The sequence below is a fragment of the Phyllobates terribilis genome, unplaced genomic scaffold, assembly GCF_046119375.1.
Source record: "Phyllobates terribilis strain yellow unplaced genomic scaffold, ASM4611937v1 Scaffold_3__8_contigs__length_932513732, whole genome shotgun sequence".
Taxonomy (NCBI): Eukaryota; Metazoa; Chordata; class Amphibia; order Anura; family Dendrobatidae; genus Phyllobates; species Phyllobates terribilis.
The window spans coordinates 505,353,572-505,370,642 of NW_027362763.1; the positions used below are offsets into that span (position 1 = coordinate 505,353,572).

Consider the following 17,071-nt stretch of genomic DNA (forward strand, 5'->3'; position numbering starts at 1 on the left):
CAGCCAGAATGCATTGTTATGGAGATGTGGTCTGTGGTCCCCACCAGCAGAACCACTCCTTTTATTGAGGGTGTCTTGATAATTGCCAATTATTTCCATCTATTGTCTATTCCATTTGCACAACAGCATGTGAAATTGATTGTCAATCAGTGTTGCTTCCTAAGTGGACAGTTTGATTTCACAGAAGTTTGATTTACTTGGAGTTATATTCTGTTTGTGTTCCCTTTATTTTTTTTGAGCAGTGTATTTCTATAGAAGTCAGTAAGTTCAGGTCAGAAGATCTGGCGGTCGGACTGGGCCTTACAATTCGAGCACAGACTATATTTCTCGGATATGTGAAACTGACCTTAGTGCTGCATAAAACATCAGCCTCTCAGCCACCCACAGCAGGAACCTGCAGTAGAGCTCTATTTCAAGTGAGTTGGGTGGGGGTCTCTTCGTTAATGTGCATGGCTAGCATTAGGCTGTGCTTGATTGGAAGCCAAATTAGTGGTAACTTTTTTGAGTACACAAAAAGTACTCAAACTATTAATGGCCAGATTCACTCCACTTTTTGGTCCTCATTCTTCAAGGTTGTGTGTGGGGTCTTCCTTTTAAATACTATAAAAATGGTATTCAGATGTTACCCCAATGAAGGCATTGACTTTAAAGCTCGCCTCCAGCGTTTGTTTGTTTTTTTATTTCATTTTACCACTGGAGCGGTGTCGCTTATCTGTTCCCTGCCCCTAGACTTATTCTTGCCAGCCGCCGTCTTCATTCGTCATCGGCACTAGTCCAATCATCTTAAGCAGTTTGTGACCTGGCAGATGACTCCAGTTTTTTTGTTGGAACGAACTGGAAGTCACTACTCAATGCAAGTCTGAGAGCCAGAACAAGGCCCTCATAGACTTGCATTGAGAGTTTGTGACGGTTAGCCCGAAGTTGTGGTCCCCATATGGCAGCGAAGGACCAAAGCGTAACCGGAAACAGCGTAAGGGCTCTTTAACACGTCCAGATATTTCTGGTATTGAAAAGACCAATACCAGAGATGTTTGTGTGTATGATACGTGTGGTAACCGTGTGCTGCATCTGTATCACACGGGCGCCTGGGAATCAGCGGTACAGTTAGCGCTGTTCTCAAGCGTCAGATGCTAAATGATCAGCGCAAGCAGGGGACAATGTTGAGAGTAGTATTCTGCTCCCGCTGTCTCCTAGTGTAAAAATATGAATAAAATCGTTATACTCGCCTGTCCGAAGATGAAATAAGTGTCCCACACTGTAATCCATCTGACCGAACATGCTGAGGAGCCGAGGAGAATGATTCGCTCCAAAGAGTGGGCACCTGACTTGCGCTGAGCTCAGCGCAGGTCAGGGGCCCGCTCACTGGAGCGAGTCATTCTCACCTGCTCCTCAGCGTATATGGTCACCTCAAGCCACTACAGACGCTGATGCAGAATTGTCGGTCAGATGGATTACAGCGTGGGACAGTTTCAGACAGGTGAGTATTATGGTTGGTTGGTTGTTTTTTTTTTGTTTTGTTTTTTTTACAGCGGACAATAGCTTCAGGGAATTGGGAATTAGGTGTAAAGGTGAGTATAATATTTATTTTATTCTTATCTTACACTTGCTGGACACTGCGGGGGCAGAATGCAACTGTCAACATTGTCCCCTGCTGGCACTGATCTCAGCGCCAGCAGGGGACAATGATGACAGATGCCTTCTGCTCCCGTCGGCTGGGAACAGTGCGAACTGTACCGCTGATTCCCAGGCACCGGTACATGTCACACGAATGTCATCAGTGTGCGGTATATTGCGGGCCGTGCTGCGGGTAAAAAATGGGCATGTCAGCGTGTTTTGCCCATGGACACGCAATCCGTGAAAACACATTGATCATTGCACAGACCCATTCATTTGAAAGGGTCTACGTGTGTCAGTGTCTCCAGTACGTGTGGAAACGGACACCACATGTACTCGAAACACGGCTGTGTGAAAGAGCCCTAAGACAGCATCTGCTAAGTATAATACTAGGGGCAGGGAACTTAATTTTTGGTATCACTCCAACACTGAAATTAAAAAAATGCTGGAGCAGTGCTTTGAGGTAAATATAATTCAGACTATGAAGCTTGTTTTGGCTTTTTGACTTTTTTTTTTTTTTTGGTGGGTGTCTGTTCTTTTTTTCTGTTTTTATGGAAACGTGCAGTTTTTATGGGATGTTTTATTACTTATCTCAATTATATTCCATCACAACAAAACCTGGTTCCATGACTCATTAGTACCTCATGTTTTATTTAGTAAAGTGAAGGCTGTTATACTATGACATACAATCAGTCTGCAATGTGACAAATATAACTCCCTATAATTACGTTAACACAATTTACTTTAAAAAAAACCTTAAAGGGCTTGTCCACTACTAAAACACCTCCTTCTCAATCTGAGTGTTTGTCCCCATTAAAATAAAAATGCTTATACTTGCCTCTGGTTCCGGTGCTGTTCCAGCGGTGTAGTCACTCGCGTTCCCGGGGCTCTTGTGAGGTTATGACGGGGAAGTGAGCAGCCAACCGCAGTTCTGACTTCCTGTTAATTACGTAACCATTAAGCAATTAACAGGAAGTCAGAGCTGTGGCTGCCGCTCACTTCTTGTCAATTACTTAAGTGTCTAAAGATGGGGAGAGAGAAATCGGTGCTGATTGGGTGGAGGGCTCTTGTGATAAACGACACTGGCATGGGAGGGGAGTATAGATGTTTTTATTTTAATGGGGGAAACAACTCCGATTGAGAAGGGGTTGTCCTAGTAGTGGACAACCCCTTTAATGGATCGACTCTCAATTTTTTTTCTTTTTCTATCTACTGGCTAACACAGTGCAAAGATATATATTTTTCCTGTAAAAACCCAAACAACTTTACATTTTAGCTCCTTTATAATTCTCCTCTCCGTTCCCATGATCAGAGAGATTTAGAATTTTCTAGTGTAGAGCTCATTGCCTAGGTTACTGGCCACCGTACAGTCTAAGTGGCTGGTTACCTAGGTAAGGAGCCTGCTTGCAGCTGGAAGGATCGCTAGATCCCATCAGCCTCCGTTCCCCTACACTTCTCCCATACAGTAGAAGCAAAGCTTCCTTTACGGGCGTCCTGAAGGAGCACTTGGTATGGACCAGCAGCGTGACCATGCCGCTGTCCGAACTTTAGGAGCGCACTGCCACTAACAAGGTGGGAGCGGTGTACCCCTGAACAGAAGTTAGACAAACCCATTAAACCTTTCATCCTGCACTGACTGATATGTATTTTGGCTGTATCAGTCACATTCTGTGTATGTTTGGGCTGCTGTTAGCAGGGTCTGGTGGCTGCTTGTGATCTGGTCGGGGATAACTGGCCTCTTTCATTGAGGTTGCTACATTGAATAAATGCAATTGTCTGTGTTCTGCGGCTTCCTGTGTACATGACTCGGAGGGGGAGAAGTATTTAATGGCTCAGATTTAAACATGCGAACATCACTACTTGCAATTAACGTCAGCTGAGTAGTTGTGAAGACCTCCTGCATAAGAAAGTATTCTAGCTGGCAGCTCCCCAGGGCGCGCTGCATGAGAACACTTCTAATTGGCAGTCAGTGAGCTTATTAATAAGCTCTTCACGGCTTCCCCTGGCTGCGCATCAGACATGTTTTTAACTTTACATCCAGCTATCCTCAGTCTCCAATATGGGAAAACTTGTGGGTTTCCAGGACGTGGGTTTGTCTCATCACTGGAAGGCTTATGAGATTAGCTGCATTCACTATTCATAATAACTAGTGGTCAGTGTTACCCACTCAGCAAAGTGGATTTGTCGTAGTGTGGGTGCATGCTAACTTGTCACTTCTATTTACATCCATTCCTATGTGTGAGATGCATTCTTTTTTTTTTTTTTCTTTTTTTTGTCTAGATATATGGATTCATTTTTGTGTTTGTTTTTTTGTTTTTTTTTTTCTTCTATAGAATGTCAAAAACCGCTTTGAATTACTCCTTAAAGAGTGACCGTCGATAGTACACATGAAAATAAGTAACGTCATATATCTCATCAGAGAAATTGGCTTTTTTCTCATCCTGAGCTGAACTTTCCCTCCCAATTCATGGGGGCTTTGCTTTCTGGGTAATTCTATAGAGTAGTCTAAAGACCCCCCCCCCTCCCCCGCCCAGAAAATCCAGCGAGCCACACAATCTTAGTAATGCCCGTGAAAATTAGCATTTGTTAAAATGGCCCATATTTATATAAGGGTATGTGCACACATACAGTATTTGCTGCAGACATTTGTATACCGTTTCTGCATCTCTTGGCAGGAAAAATGCAGCATAAAATACGCACTTTTTGCCGCTTTTTTGTTTCGTTTTTGTCACGTATTTTACATACGTTTCTGTTGCAGATTTTTCCCCACCTATTAGTATGAGTGAAATCCGTAGCAAAAAACGCTGAAAGAATGGATGTTCTGCAGGTTTATATCTGCTGTAAATCTACGAATAAAAAAAATAAGCAACATGTGCATGAGACTTCAGGAGTATCATTCACTTTGCTGGCACTAAGAAATCCAGGTCTTCTGTAAAGACTTGAACTGTGCGGTTTCCTTTTTTATCATATAAGTCTATGGAGATCCTGAAAAAAGTGCATGCAACAAAACACCTATTTTTAGGCACAGAAACCCAGTTTTTCTGCACTAAAGAAATACATAAAAAAAGCTGACAAATCTGCGCCAAAAGCACATTAAAAAAAAGTCAGCAAAAATGCAATAGTCTGAGTAGATTGATATTGTGTATGTTGGTGCAAACACCTGCAGAAAAACAGGGTTTTTTGCATGTGGAAACCTGGCCTTACTGAGCTTAAACAGCAGCATGGTGGCTCAGTGGTTAGCACTGTTGCTTTGCAGCGCTGGGATCAAATCCCACCAAGGAAACATCTGCAAGGAGTTTGTATGTTCTCCCCGTGTTTATGTGGGTTTCCTTCCACACTCCAAAGACATACTGATGGGGAATAAAGATTGTGAGTCACAATGGAGACAGTGATGATGACTGGAAAGTGCTGTGGAATTTAATGGCGCTATAAAAGTGAGTAAAATAAATAAACCTCTAATACGGTGATGGCAATGATTTTTTGATTTTTTTTGCGGATGAATGAGAAGACTGGGATGAGTTCTCCTCTCTCTCCTTAACATTTTGGGAGCACTTGTAGATAGATCCTTTTGTACGAGTGCGGTTTTTATATGGGTTCAAAATTAAAATGGTTGTCCAGCTTAGAAGTGACATTTTCCAATTTTTTTTATGTAAAATGACCAACATTTAAAAGCCAAAACCATGAGAAAAATCAAATAGATACAATAAAAAGATCTACTGATTTGGCCTAAAAATACTGATGTATGCATACAGTTCTAGGCCATGTTCACATGTTGGTATGTGATCTGTAGGGTTCCTTTTCAGTTTGGAGGATCCCTTTAACTGTAAAAGCCATTGTTACCAGTGTATTTGTACCTATTTCTATTGTACAGTGCCCACATGTTCTTGCCAGGGGATTTCATACCAGTAATAAATGATCGCGATCATTAAACCCAGCTGTCAAAATGGGTTTGGCTGTTACAACTATGCTCAAACAGATTAAAAGCTTGTAATAGCTTGTTTATAGCCAGGGCTCTTGTTTCCTAGAGTACATCTAAAATGTCCAACCAGTAACAAAAGCTCCCTCAATTATTTTTTCATGAGAATTGAACTTCTTTGAAGTCCCAGCTACATGTTAGGGAAGCTTAAATGATGTGAAACATGGCCGTGTTGAAAGCATATTTATCACTTAGCTTATCATTGTATCTGTCACAGCAGTTTGTTAGCGTAGCATCCCATACACGTGTGTGTGTGTGTCTCTATATATAATGTGGTGCTTCATTCTCAGGAGTAGGCAGCGTTCACACAGGTATGCTGCCTGTGTCCAAGCAGGCAGATTTATTCAAGTTTATAAATCTTTTCCAGCAAAATAGATAAATGGCCTTTCGGCATAAGGCAAAACAAAATAGTCCATACAGTTGTACTGGGCTCACCCCTTCGCAACATTGTCCAGATTCTCGCCGCACAGTCCGAGCAGAAGTAAGAGGTCTCTACACACAGACCATTATGAGCTACTCAGCGGCCCTTTTAACCTAGCTGTACTTTCTGGATTCGAGGATGGGAATGACCAGTCCCGCCCATCACTTACCTATCGTTCCTGACACCTGAACCCATACTGCTCCACTAAAGCAAAACCTCTCAGCACCAGGTACCTCGGCGACACATACACTCCAAATAGGAGTTATCCAGCTGTCATCTTACAATATACATTGGTGTGTCACTTCGGGGAAAATATCAGCTGGTTCAACTGATTATGAAAAGGTGTCTCATTACCAAGGTGCCGCACAAAAAACATCTCATGATGGGTAAAACCAGTGAACTGTCTCAAGACCTTCGCAACCTTATTGTTACAAAACATACTGATTGGCATTGGTTACAGAAACATTTCTAAACTACTGAAGGTTCCAGTGAGCCATAATCCGGAATGAGAAAGAACATCATTTCACCATTAGCCGGCCACAACCAGGTGCTCCCCACAAGATTTCAGACAGAGGAGTGAAAAGAATTGTCAGAAGAGTTGTCTAAGAGCCAAGGACCTCCTGTGGAGAGCTATGGAAAGCCCTGGAATTGGGTACATTTGTTTCAAAGAAAACTATTAGTAATACACTCAACCTCCATGACCTGGACCAGTCTCACCACACAAGACTCCCATTACTGAAAAAAAAAAAGCATGCCCAAGTGTGTTTACAGTTTGCTCAACAACATTTAGACAAACCTGTGAAATACAGGGAGAGTATAGTTTGGTCAGATGAGACCAAAATTGAACTGTTTGGATGCCATTATACACACCATGTCTGGAGGCCAAAAGGCATTGCATACCACCCCAAAAAACACCATATATCTCATTCTCCATGCAGGTAAAAGACATGAAGCCTAAGGCTATGTGCCCACGATGCAGAAATGCTGCATATTTTTTACGCTTCTCCCTGGCAGGAAAAACGCATGCGGTTTTTACATGCGTTTTGCATGCATTTCTGCATGCGGGTTATCAAGCGCTTTTCCAAGCGATTTTAGCATCACTTGGAAAAGTGCTTGACAACTTGTTCACACTATATAAATCCATGCAAACAGCATGGATTTATAGTAGTGTGACCAAGTTAGTTTAAAATAAAAAATAAAGATTATACTCACCTTCCGATGTCCTCCCAGTGTTTTCTCCGCTGCGTCCGTTGCCTTGGGCGGCTCGCGGTGGTGTGAAGGACCTGTGGTGACGTCATTGAGTCATGTGACGGGTCACATGACTCAATGACGTCATGGCAGGTCCTTCACAACACCGCGACCCATACAGCAGACCAGACGGAGGGGAGAACACCGGGAGGACATCGGAAGGTGAGTATAATCTTTATTTTTTATTTTAAATTCTTTAACAGGTTCTTTGGTACCCAGGTCTGGAGGAGAGTCTCCTCTTCTCCAGACCCGGGTACCATCCGCACATTGAACCGTGTGATATCTGCATTTGCTGATGCAGTGATGCTTATGTCACGCAGTCCAATGTAAGTCAATGGCGGAGATTACGCTGCGTGTCCGCAAAATTAATGGACATGCTGCGTATTTTTACGCAATGATAATCCGCAGCCGAAATTTCCGCAGCATGTGCACAGCACATGCGGATTATATTGGGGACCATGGGGCACGTATTACCAAACGTTTTTTAAGCATTTTCGCTGCGGAAATTCCGCGGCAAAAACGCTTGAAAAACGCGTAGTGGGCACGCAGCCTTAGTTGTTACGGATGCGGCAATTCATGTACATTATTTTTTTTTTTCCCCACAAAATAAAGACAGACGAGGGGAGGTACTTTAATTTAACATTTTATCAACTTTTGTTTTTCCCCAATCCCTCTAGCGGACTTGAAACGTGATCACCTATTAGATCAGGGGTGGGGAATCTTCTTTCTGCCAGGGGCCATTTGGATATTTATACCATTATTCAGGTAGCATTAAAATTGTGCACGAACTCTGCCCACAAAGTACTTTCATTGCACGCGCCTCAGCGTTCAGTAGTGAACGTTGCATGCACATACTCACAGAGCAAGAAGAAATTAAAAGGCCGGTGGCTATCAAAACACTGCTGCCGACCCAAAGCACTGTGTTCCCCAGGAATGTGCCCAGGGGCCGGAGAAAAGGTCATCTAGGGTCGTAAATTGCCCGTGGGCCTGAGGCTCCCCTCCCCTGTATTAGGCCCTGCTAGAGTAGGAAGATAGTTGACCTGGGGGCCATTGTTTAGCCTCCTGCAGATATAGTAACTAATTGGCACCCAGTAATCATGTTAAAAGGGGGTTAACAAAAGGAAGCCCTTGACGGTGGCATGGGTATTAGAGCTTAAGTGTACCTATCATTTTATATATATATATATGTATTTTTTTTTTCATTTCCTGAGCAATTCTCTCCTAACATGCGCTGCTGACCAGAGGGGCCTGGGTTGTAAGACTCCCACCAGTCACTCAAAAAAAAAAACAAAACCCGCTGTGCATCACTCTGCTCAGCTTGCAGTAGCGCACAGGTCCTGCATGTACATGTACTCAGAGCAGTATGCAACCTTATAGATTTCCTATTGTGCAGCGCACTGCAGTGTGTGTTTGATCAGTCCATGAGGGTCTGAGGACCCAGACCCTTACTGATTGGCAGGACTTATTAGGAAGGAGGTACATGTTGAATATAAAATGATAGGTACACTCTAATTTAGGTCTTGTCACAGATGGGCTTCCACAGTAACCGCTCCTGCACCCTGCAACAATCAAGACATACGTGTACAAGTATTTTGCAGAAACTACAGTACCTCCCGCTAATAACATACAGGTACGTCATATGTTGGGAAGGCCATATATATACGCAACTGTGTCTAGATGCTGAGGTTGGAATCTTGTTTGTTAGGGCTTTCAAGAGAAATTTTCAGCAGAGCTCAGAACATCCTGCTAATCCGTTAAGTGCGATCATCTTTGCCAGTGACAACTCAAATCACTGATTAGTTTGGTGGTTTAAAAAGCCATAGCATTTAAAGGGCTATTGTTCTATTTGCAGGAGCTATAGATAAGATCCAGAAGGTAAAGTTTTCTTCTTTTTTTTTTTTTGTCTGAATTATAGTTGCACAAGTACATAAAGCCATGTAATTAAAACGATTGTTGTGCAGACAATTCTAATACCAGTTATTTGGCGCTTTGCAGCCCTGCCTCACTACTGAGCGTGTACATAAAGTGCAGCACAGATTCATCTCCACTAAAAGCCAAGATCCTAAGATCAGGAATAGAACAGACATTTCATAACTTTCCCAAATTCTTATGAAAACATTTACAGCACATCCTGCATTGTACTACTGTATCCAATTTAATATATATTTTAGGAATCGGTCCATTTTATACTGACAAACTCCACGACCCTGACTCCACAACCCTGTTTGCAGCGTGATTTTTTTTTTTTCTTGTATTGAGTTCATATCTTTTACAGTGAGTTGACTTATGGGGTTTGCAGTTCTTTAAAAAAAACAACTGACATTTCACATCACATTACATTTTTATTTTCTTATCCCCATTTAAACCCGGGAATCTGCTGCCAGATTTTGCCACCTAATCTGAAAGCCGCATAATGCAGAGACAGATTCTGACTCTGGCAATGTATCACTTAAGCCCCCGTCTCGCATAGCGAGATCGCTGCTGTGTCACGGTTTTGGTGACACAACAGCGACCTCACCAGCGATGTCGCTATGTGTGACACTTTGCAGCGATCAGGCCCCTGCTGTGAGGTCGCTGATCGCTGCAAAGTGTCCTGGACCATTTTTTGGTTGTTGCCCTCCCGCTGGTCAGCACACCTCGCTGTGTGTGACCAGCAGGAGCAGCGATCAGGCTGGTAACCATGATAAACATTGGGTTATTAGGGGCACACGCGCTCTTAGTAACCCGCTGTTTATCATGGTTACGAGCCTGCTAAAGTGAGCGGTAACCTCCCGCTCACCGTAGCAGAGTGGTAACCATGATAAACAACGGGTTACTAGGTGCGCGTGTGCCCCTAGTAACCCGATGTTTATCATGGTTACCAGCCTGCTCCTGCTTCAGCAGGCTCGTAACCAGGAGCAGGACATCGTGGAAAGATTCTTTCCACGATGTCGCTGCTCCCCTGATCGTTGGTGAGCCTGCCTGTTTGACAACTCACCAGCGACCACATAGCGACGCAGCAACGATCCCTGACAGGTCGTATCGTTGTCGGGATCGTTGCTGCGTCACTAAGTGTGACGGGGCCTTTACTGGTTTGCTTGTTGAAGTTTTGATCTCCTGCTAATTTAAACAGTGATTTTATTAGAGGACTAGTAAACCTGCTGCCAGATAGTCAAGCTTATTCATGAGCCCTGTATAACCCCGCCTCGACCACTGATTGGAAGCTTTTGCTGTACACTATACATGGGCGGAGAGCTGCTAATCAGTGGTGTGGGCGGGTTTATACAGGTCACAACACAGGCTGCGTGCCCACTATGCGTTTTTTTCAAGCGTTTTTAACGCGGAATTTCCGCAGCGAAAACGCTTAAAAACCGCTTGGTAATATGTGCCCCATGGTCCCCAATGATAATCCGCATGTGCTGTGCACATGCTGCGGAAATTTCCGCTGCGGATTATCATTGCGGAAAAATACGCAGCATGTCCATTAATTTTGCGGACACGCAGCGTATTTGCCGCCATTGACTTGCATTGAATCGCTTAATATCCGCATGACTACATGTGCACAGGCAGATATTAAGCGATTCAATGTGCGGATGGTACCCAGGTATGGAGAAGAGGACTCTCCTCCAGACCCGAGTACCATAGTACCTGTTAAAAAAAAAAAAAAAGTGTTTAAAATAAATATACATTATACTCGCCTTCCGATATCCCCCGGTCTCCTCTATGGTGCGTCCTGGCTCCCCGGTGGATCGCGATGGTGTAAAAGGACCTTCCATGATGTCATTTAGTCATGTGACAGGTCACGCGACCGCTGACGTCTGCGGTCGCGTGACCTGTCGCATGACTAAATGACGTCATGAAAGGTCCTTTTACACCACCGCGAGGCGTACAAGAGACCGGACGCACCGGAGAGAAGACCGGGGGATATCGGAAGGTGAGTATAATGTGTTTTATTTTTTTACCATTTTTTTTTTTTTTTTTAACTATTAACTTGGTCACACTATATAAATCCATGTCTGTTGCATGGATTTATATAGTGTGACCAAGTTGTCAAGCACTTTTCCAAGTGATGCTAAAATCGCTTGGAAAGTGCTTGATAACCCGCATGCAGGAATGCATGCAAAAACGCTTGACAAACGCTTCTACCTGGCAGGAAAAACGCATGTAAAATCCGCATGCTTTTTTCCTGCCAGAGAAATGCAAAAAAAAATCTGCAGCATTTCTGCATCGTGGGCACTTAGCCTCAGAGAAAACTGATTTTTTTTTTTTTATCAAAACTACAGCAAGTAGCCCAGTAAGTGCTATATCACTGGAATTAGGTTCTCTGCCCGCTACATTATGTTGTGCTCAGATGAGGTAGCAAAAACCTGGTGACACTCGCTTTAAAAAAAAAAAAAAAAAAAACACACACCCACCCTCTCCTTCGCCAAAAGGCTGGCTAATTATAGCCCAGGCCACACCCTGGGGTGGACATATGGTGAACAACCTCCCACCCACTCTACAGCTGTTCACATAAAACCTAGCCCATTAAAATGGCCGATTAACCCCTCAGCACATAACATAACAGAGAAAATTTCAAGGTTTCACTTCACTGAATCAGCCTCAGTGAAACATATCTCCCCTCCAGGACTTTGTCACAGGACATAACACTTTATCATTTATTTCAGGTTTTTAATTTATTCCCATTGCCAAAGGGTTATAACATGCAGCACAAGGCTGTCTGCCTTTCCAAACTTTTGTGATAGCATGGCTCGTTCTAAAGAGATGACTGAATTCAAGTGTAGCACTGTAAGAGGATGCTTCATGGCATGTGTTTCCATGACTGAGCAGCAGCATGCAAGCTTGACCCCGACAAGCACAGTGCCAAGATGAAGTGGTGTAACGCACGCGCAGCGGAAACATGTTTTGTCAAGTGCCGAATTGCTCTTCCCTATATGGCACTCTCATGGACGAGTGAGTTTGGCGAATCCTAGGAGAATGTTACCTGCCTGACTGGTAAAAAGATAATGATGTAGGGTTGTTTTTAGGGGTAGCACTTAGCTCTTTAGTTTCAGTGAAGGGAAATCTTAAAGGGGATTGTCCACTACTAGGACATCCCCTTCTTGAACTAAATGTTTGGCCCCGACAAAATAAAAAAGCCTATATTCCCCTCCCGTATTGGCGCCGTTCCAAAGGTGTCGGCACTCGCAGTCCTGGAGCTCTGTTGTGGAATAACACATGGTGCTCGGTGCCCAATCAGCACTGGCGTCACGGTCTCCGACTTCGTACGTTTTGATGATGAAGAGGAAGTCTGGGCTGCAGCTGATTTCTGACTTCCTCTTCATGTTTAATCCGTATGAATGCGGTGACAGTGACGCCAGCGCTGATTGGGCGCCGGGCACAATGTGTCATTCCACCGCACCCGAGCTTCGGGACCGCAAGTGTTTACACCGCTTGAATGTTGCCAGCACCAGAGGCGAGTATAGATTTTTTTATTTTTTTTATTTTATCAAGGCCAAAGATTTTAGTTCAAGAAGGGGTTGTCCTACTAGTGGATAACCCCTTTAATTCTTCAACATTCCAAGACATTTTGGATAATTGTACACAGCTTTGTGGGATATATTTAGAAAAGACCCTTTTCTGTTCCAACATGACACTACCCCAGTGCACTAATCAAGGTCCATGAAGACTTGGTGGTGTGAGCGTGGAAAAACTTGACTGGCCACAAAAGGCTCTGACCTCAACTCCATTAAACATCTCTGGGATGAACTAGAACAAAGACTGCAAGCCAGGCCCAACATCAGTGTCTGAACTCATAAATGCTCTTCTGGATGTATGGGCAAATATTCCTACAGACCCATTCCAAAATCTTGTTAAAAAGAAGTTGTAACCTTGTCCATATGTTTAGTGGCCATAAACTAATCCATACTAGTCTCCCAGTTTCATCTTAACCTGCAGGTAGAGGCCAGAATACATTGGAGTAAAGCCTAACTAGTTGATCTGAAAGCCAAGATATGACTGACAAATTCTTGTTAAGGGAGAGCTTAAAGAGCCCTTTTAGAGTTTTCAAAATGTTTTCTATTATGTATTTTCATGCTCCGCTGCAATATTGGGGTGCCCTGTTATGGAGACTTGTAGATTTGAGCCAAGCACAACATTTCTTCCTATTGACTTGAGTAGTGACTATTGGAGGACCTTTAATAGTGAATTGAATCCAAAGGTCTCCATGACCACCTAGGCATCATGTCTCAGTAGTGCAGCTTCAGGCCTTCAAGTGGTCATATCAATCTGCATAGATACTGTAATTTTCTATTGATCTATTATTAGATAGTGATTTGGGCATTGTGACCTACAGTAGCAGTTGTGTAATACTGCCTCATATCTTACGTAAGATTTTTCCATACATTATTTTTGGCAGATTGATTAAAAGTGCATTCATTCCGTCATAGATTTATTTTTTTTGTGCTCTCCCGCTAGAGTTGATCTTTCGCTACATTTACATCTGATGTAATTAAGAGTGACTAAGCTTTTAAAGCTGCTGCTCCGTGTCAGGTTGTACAGAGGACGGCATTTCATTGTGTCAACAGAACAGCTAAACCGATTGAACTCAGATCAGTGGGTCACAAGTTACCGATCTAGATCACACCTGCTTACCAGGAGAGAAGTTACAGCGGCCCTATAGGATGGGAACAGAGGGAAACTCCAAAGGCTAACCTGTTAATCATTACTGCATGTTTCCTGATTAATAATGCTTCCATGACTATGTATCCATCCATACCTCCCAGTGTTGGTTTTATTACACAATGTACACAAGCCAAGCTTACTTTAGTAAGTATATTTTTCATTGGAGATTACTTGTTCTATTAGAAGGGAATTTTTGCCATGCGTGCAAGCTTGATCTCTTTAACAAGACTCTTGTAATATCTATAGTATATCCTAGACTGCTGGTTCCGTGCACAGTTCATTTTTCCAGACCATTCAATGGCCTGAATATGGGGGTCGCCATACCAAGCCCTACAGTCCAGGGTGTCCCCAGGTCTACCTGCCGTATCAAGCCCTTCAGCAGTGACCTATCATTGTGTATGGCAGAGCATACAAGGGTCCTGACACTAAACTGCATGAGGACATCTGTATGGCATGGTATACAGTGTCCTGATGCTGGATTACGTGTGCTAGAGATAAGAGAAGGATGCCAGAAAAGGTAAGTAAATACCTGCTGCTTTGTTTAGTGGTCTGATCCAGGGTCTGGGCTCTTGAGTGGGGCCTAAAATAATTTGGGAGGGGTTTGGGGTTATTTTGCCATTGTTCATACTGTGTCACTGCAGATTTATTTTGCTTGCAAATAGGAACAATTAGTGCACTACTATTGCTTGTTTATGGACTTTTTTTGGCGGGGGTAGCGGGAAGGGTTTTTTATTGCTAAAAAGGTTGGGAAGTCCTGTACTTTTGCAAGGATAATACATATATTGCCACATCCAATCAGGCATTTGAAAACAGCCTATGTATTAGGATTCTGCTATGGAAAGTTCCATCAGATACTTGCAAGCTAAATTAGCTTCTTCTAAGTAGAACTTTTAGCTTTGCTATGGGTGGCTGATCGTTCTTTATGGTCCGCTTATTGGAGGGTGGTCAAAGCTTTGTACTGAATGCATTGGTTTATCACATGAGGTTCCATGCACAGATTGAATAGAACTTTGCTAGTGTATACAGCACGTGCAAATTTACTGTTTATAATTAATAAAGCATAGAGGGACAAAACACTGATTAAAACATTGCTTATTTTTTTCCTTTAAATACAGGTGCAGCTTGGACAAGTGGAGATAAAATGCCCAATAACGGAGTGCAATAAACACCTGGATGAAGCCACCATTTTGTTCAACCTGCCACATGATGACATCATCAAGTACAAATACTTCCTGGAACTTAGTCGCATAGACTCTAGCACCAAGCCCTGTCCACAGTGCAAGCACTTTACAACCTTCAAGAGAAAGATCCACATTCCAAACCCAAGCAAATCCGAGATCAAGTTCAAAGTAAGCCAATGACATGCGCAGTGAGGACCCCTGAATGAGGAGCCCAGCCTTTCACAAGTGCCTGTATGGTTAAACACTTGATCACATATTGGGTTTTTACTTGATCAGTTGTAGATAATGGTCTAGATCACACGGTCTGCACTTGTTACTAACTACCATGTTTCTCTGAAAATAAGACCGGGTCTTATATTGTTTTTTACTCCAAAGCGTGGGTTAGGGCTTATTTTCAGGGGATGTTTTATTTATTTTTCCAATCCACATTTCTTCTTCGTGTCGTCATATTCTGGAACATCAATATAACTCCCCAAACCCTGAATTCCATCATGAATTTCTTGAGATCCTGTTTTGTTTTTCCATGTACAACAATCTACTCTTTACAGATGCTGACGAAGTACGATGGGGTTAGAATGATCACTAATAGATCATTCTGTCGGCATTTTATCGGCAGCACATCTAATGTTTACACCAGGCAATGTGCTAACGAGAACAATGGCCCTCATTCATTAAGTCCAAACTTTTGGTCTGTACTGTACATACACATGTATATACACACACTGCACATACATACACATGTCTATATACTGTATAAATATACACACACATTCACTGCACATACACATGTATATACACACTGCACATACATACACATGTCTATATACTGTATAAATATACACACACACGCACTGCACATACACATGTATATACACACTGCACATACATACACATGTCTATATACTGTATAAATATACACACACATTCACTGCACATACACATGTATATACACACACTGCACATACATACACATGTCTATATACTGTATAAATATACACACACACGCACTGCACATACACATGTATATACACACTGCACATACATACACATGTCTATATACTGTATAAATATACACACACATTCACTGCACATACACATGTATATACACACACTGCACATACATACACATGTCTATATACTGTATAAATATACACACACATTCACTGCACATACACATGTATATACACACTGCACATACATACACATGTCTATATACTGTATAAATATACACACACATTCACTGCACATTCACTGCACATACACATGTATATACACACACTGCACATACGTACACATGTCTATATACTGTATAAATATACACACACATACACATGTATATACACACTGCACATACATACACATGTCTATATACTGTATAAATATACACACACATGCACTGCACATACACATGTATATACACACTGCACATACATACACATGTCTATATACTGTATAAATATACACACATTCACTGCACATACACATGTATATACACACACTGCACATACATACACATGTCTATATACTGTATAAATATACACACAGATGCACATACACATGTATATACACACACTGCACATACATACACATGTCTATATAGTGTATAAATATACACACACATTCACTGCACATACACATGTATATACACACACTGCACATACATACACATGTCTATATACTGTATAAATATACACACAGATGCACATACACATGTATATACACACACTGCACATACATACACATGTCTATATACTGTATAAATATACACACACATGCACTGCACATACACATGTATATACACACTGCACATACATACACATGTCTATATACTGTATAAATATACACACACATTCACTGCACATACACATGTATATACACACACTGCACATACATACACATGTCTATATACTGTATAAATATACACACAGATGCACATACACATGTATATACACACACTGCACATACATACACATGTCTATATACTGTATA

The 17,071-nt window shown here is 42.3% G+C and overlaps 1 protein-coding gene across 1 annotated transcript in view; it reads left to right on the forward strand.

Annotated features, from left to right (window-relative positions):
- Window positions 1-17,071, forward strand: part of RNF217 (ring finger protein 217) — a 99,574-nt gene that overhangs the window by 59,685 nt on the left and 22,818 nt on the right. The window contains exon 2 of the mRNA XM_073676012.1: window positions 15,017-15,250. Coding sequence (XP_073532113.1) covers window positions 15,017-15,250 — 234 coding nt within the window. The remainder of the gene's footprint in view (window positions 1-15,016; window positions 15,251-17,071) is intronic.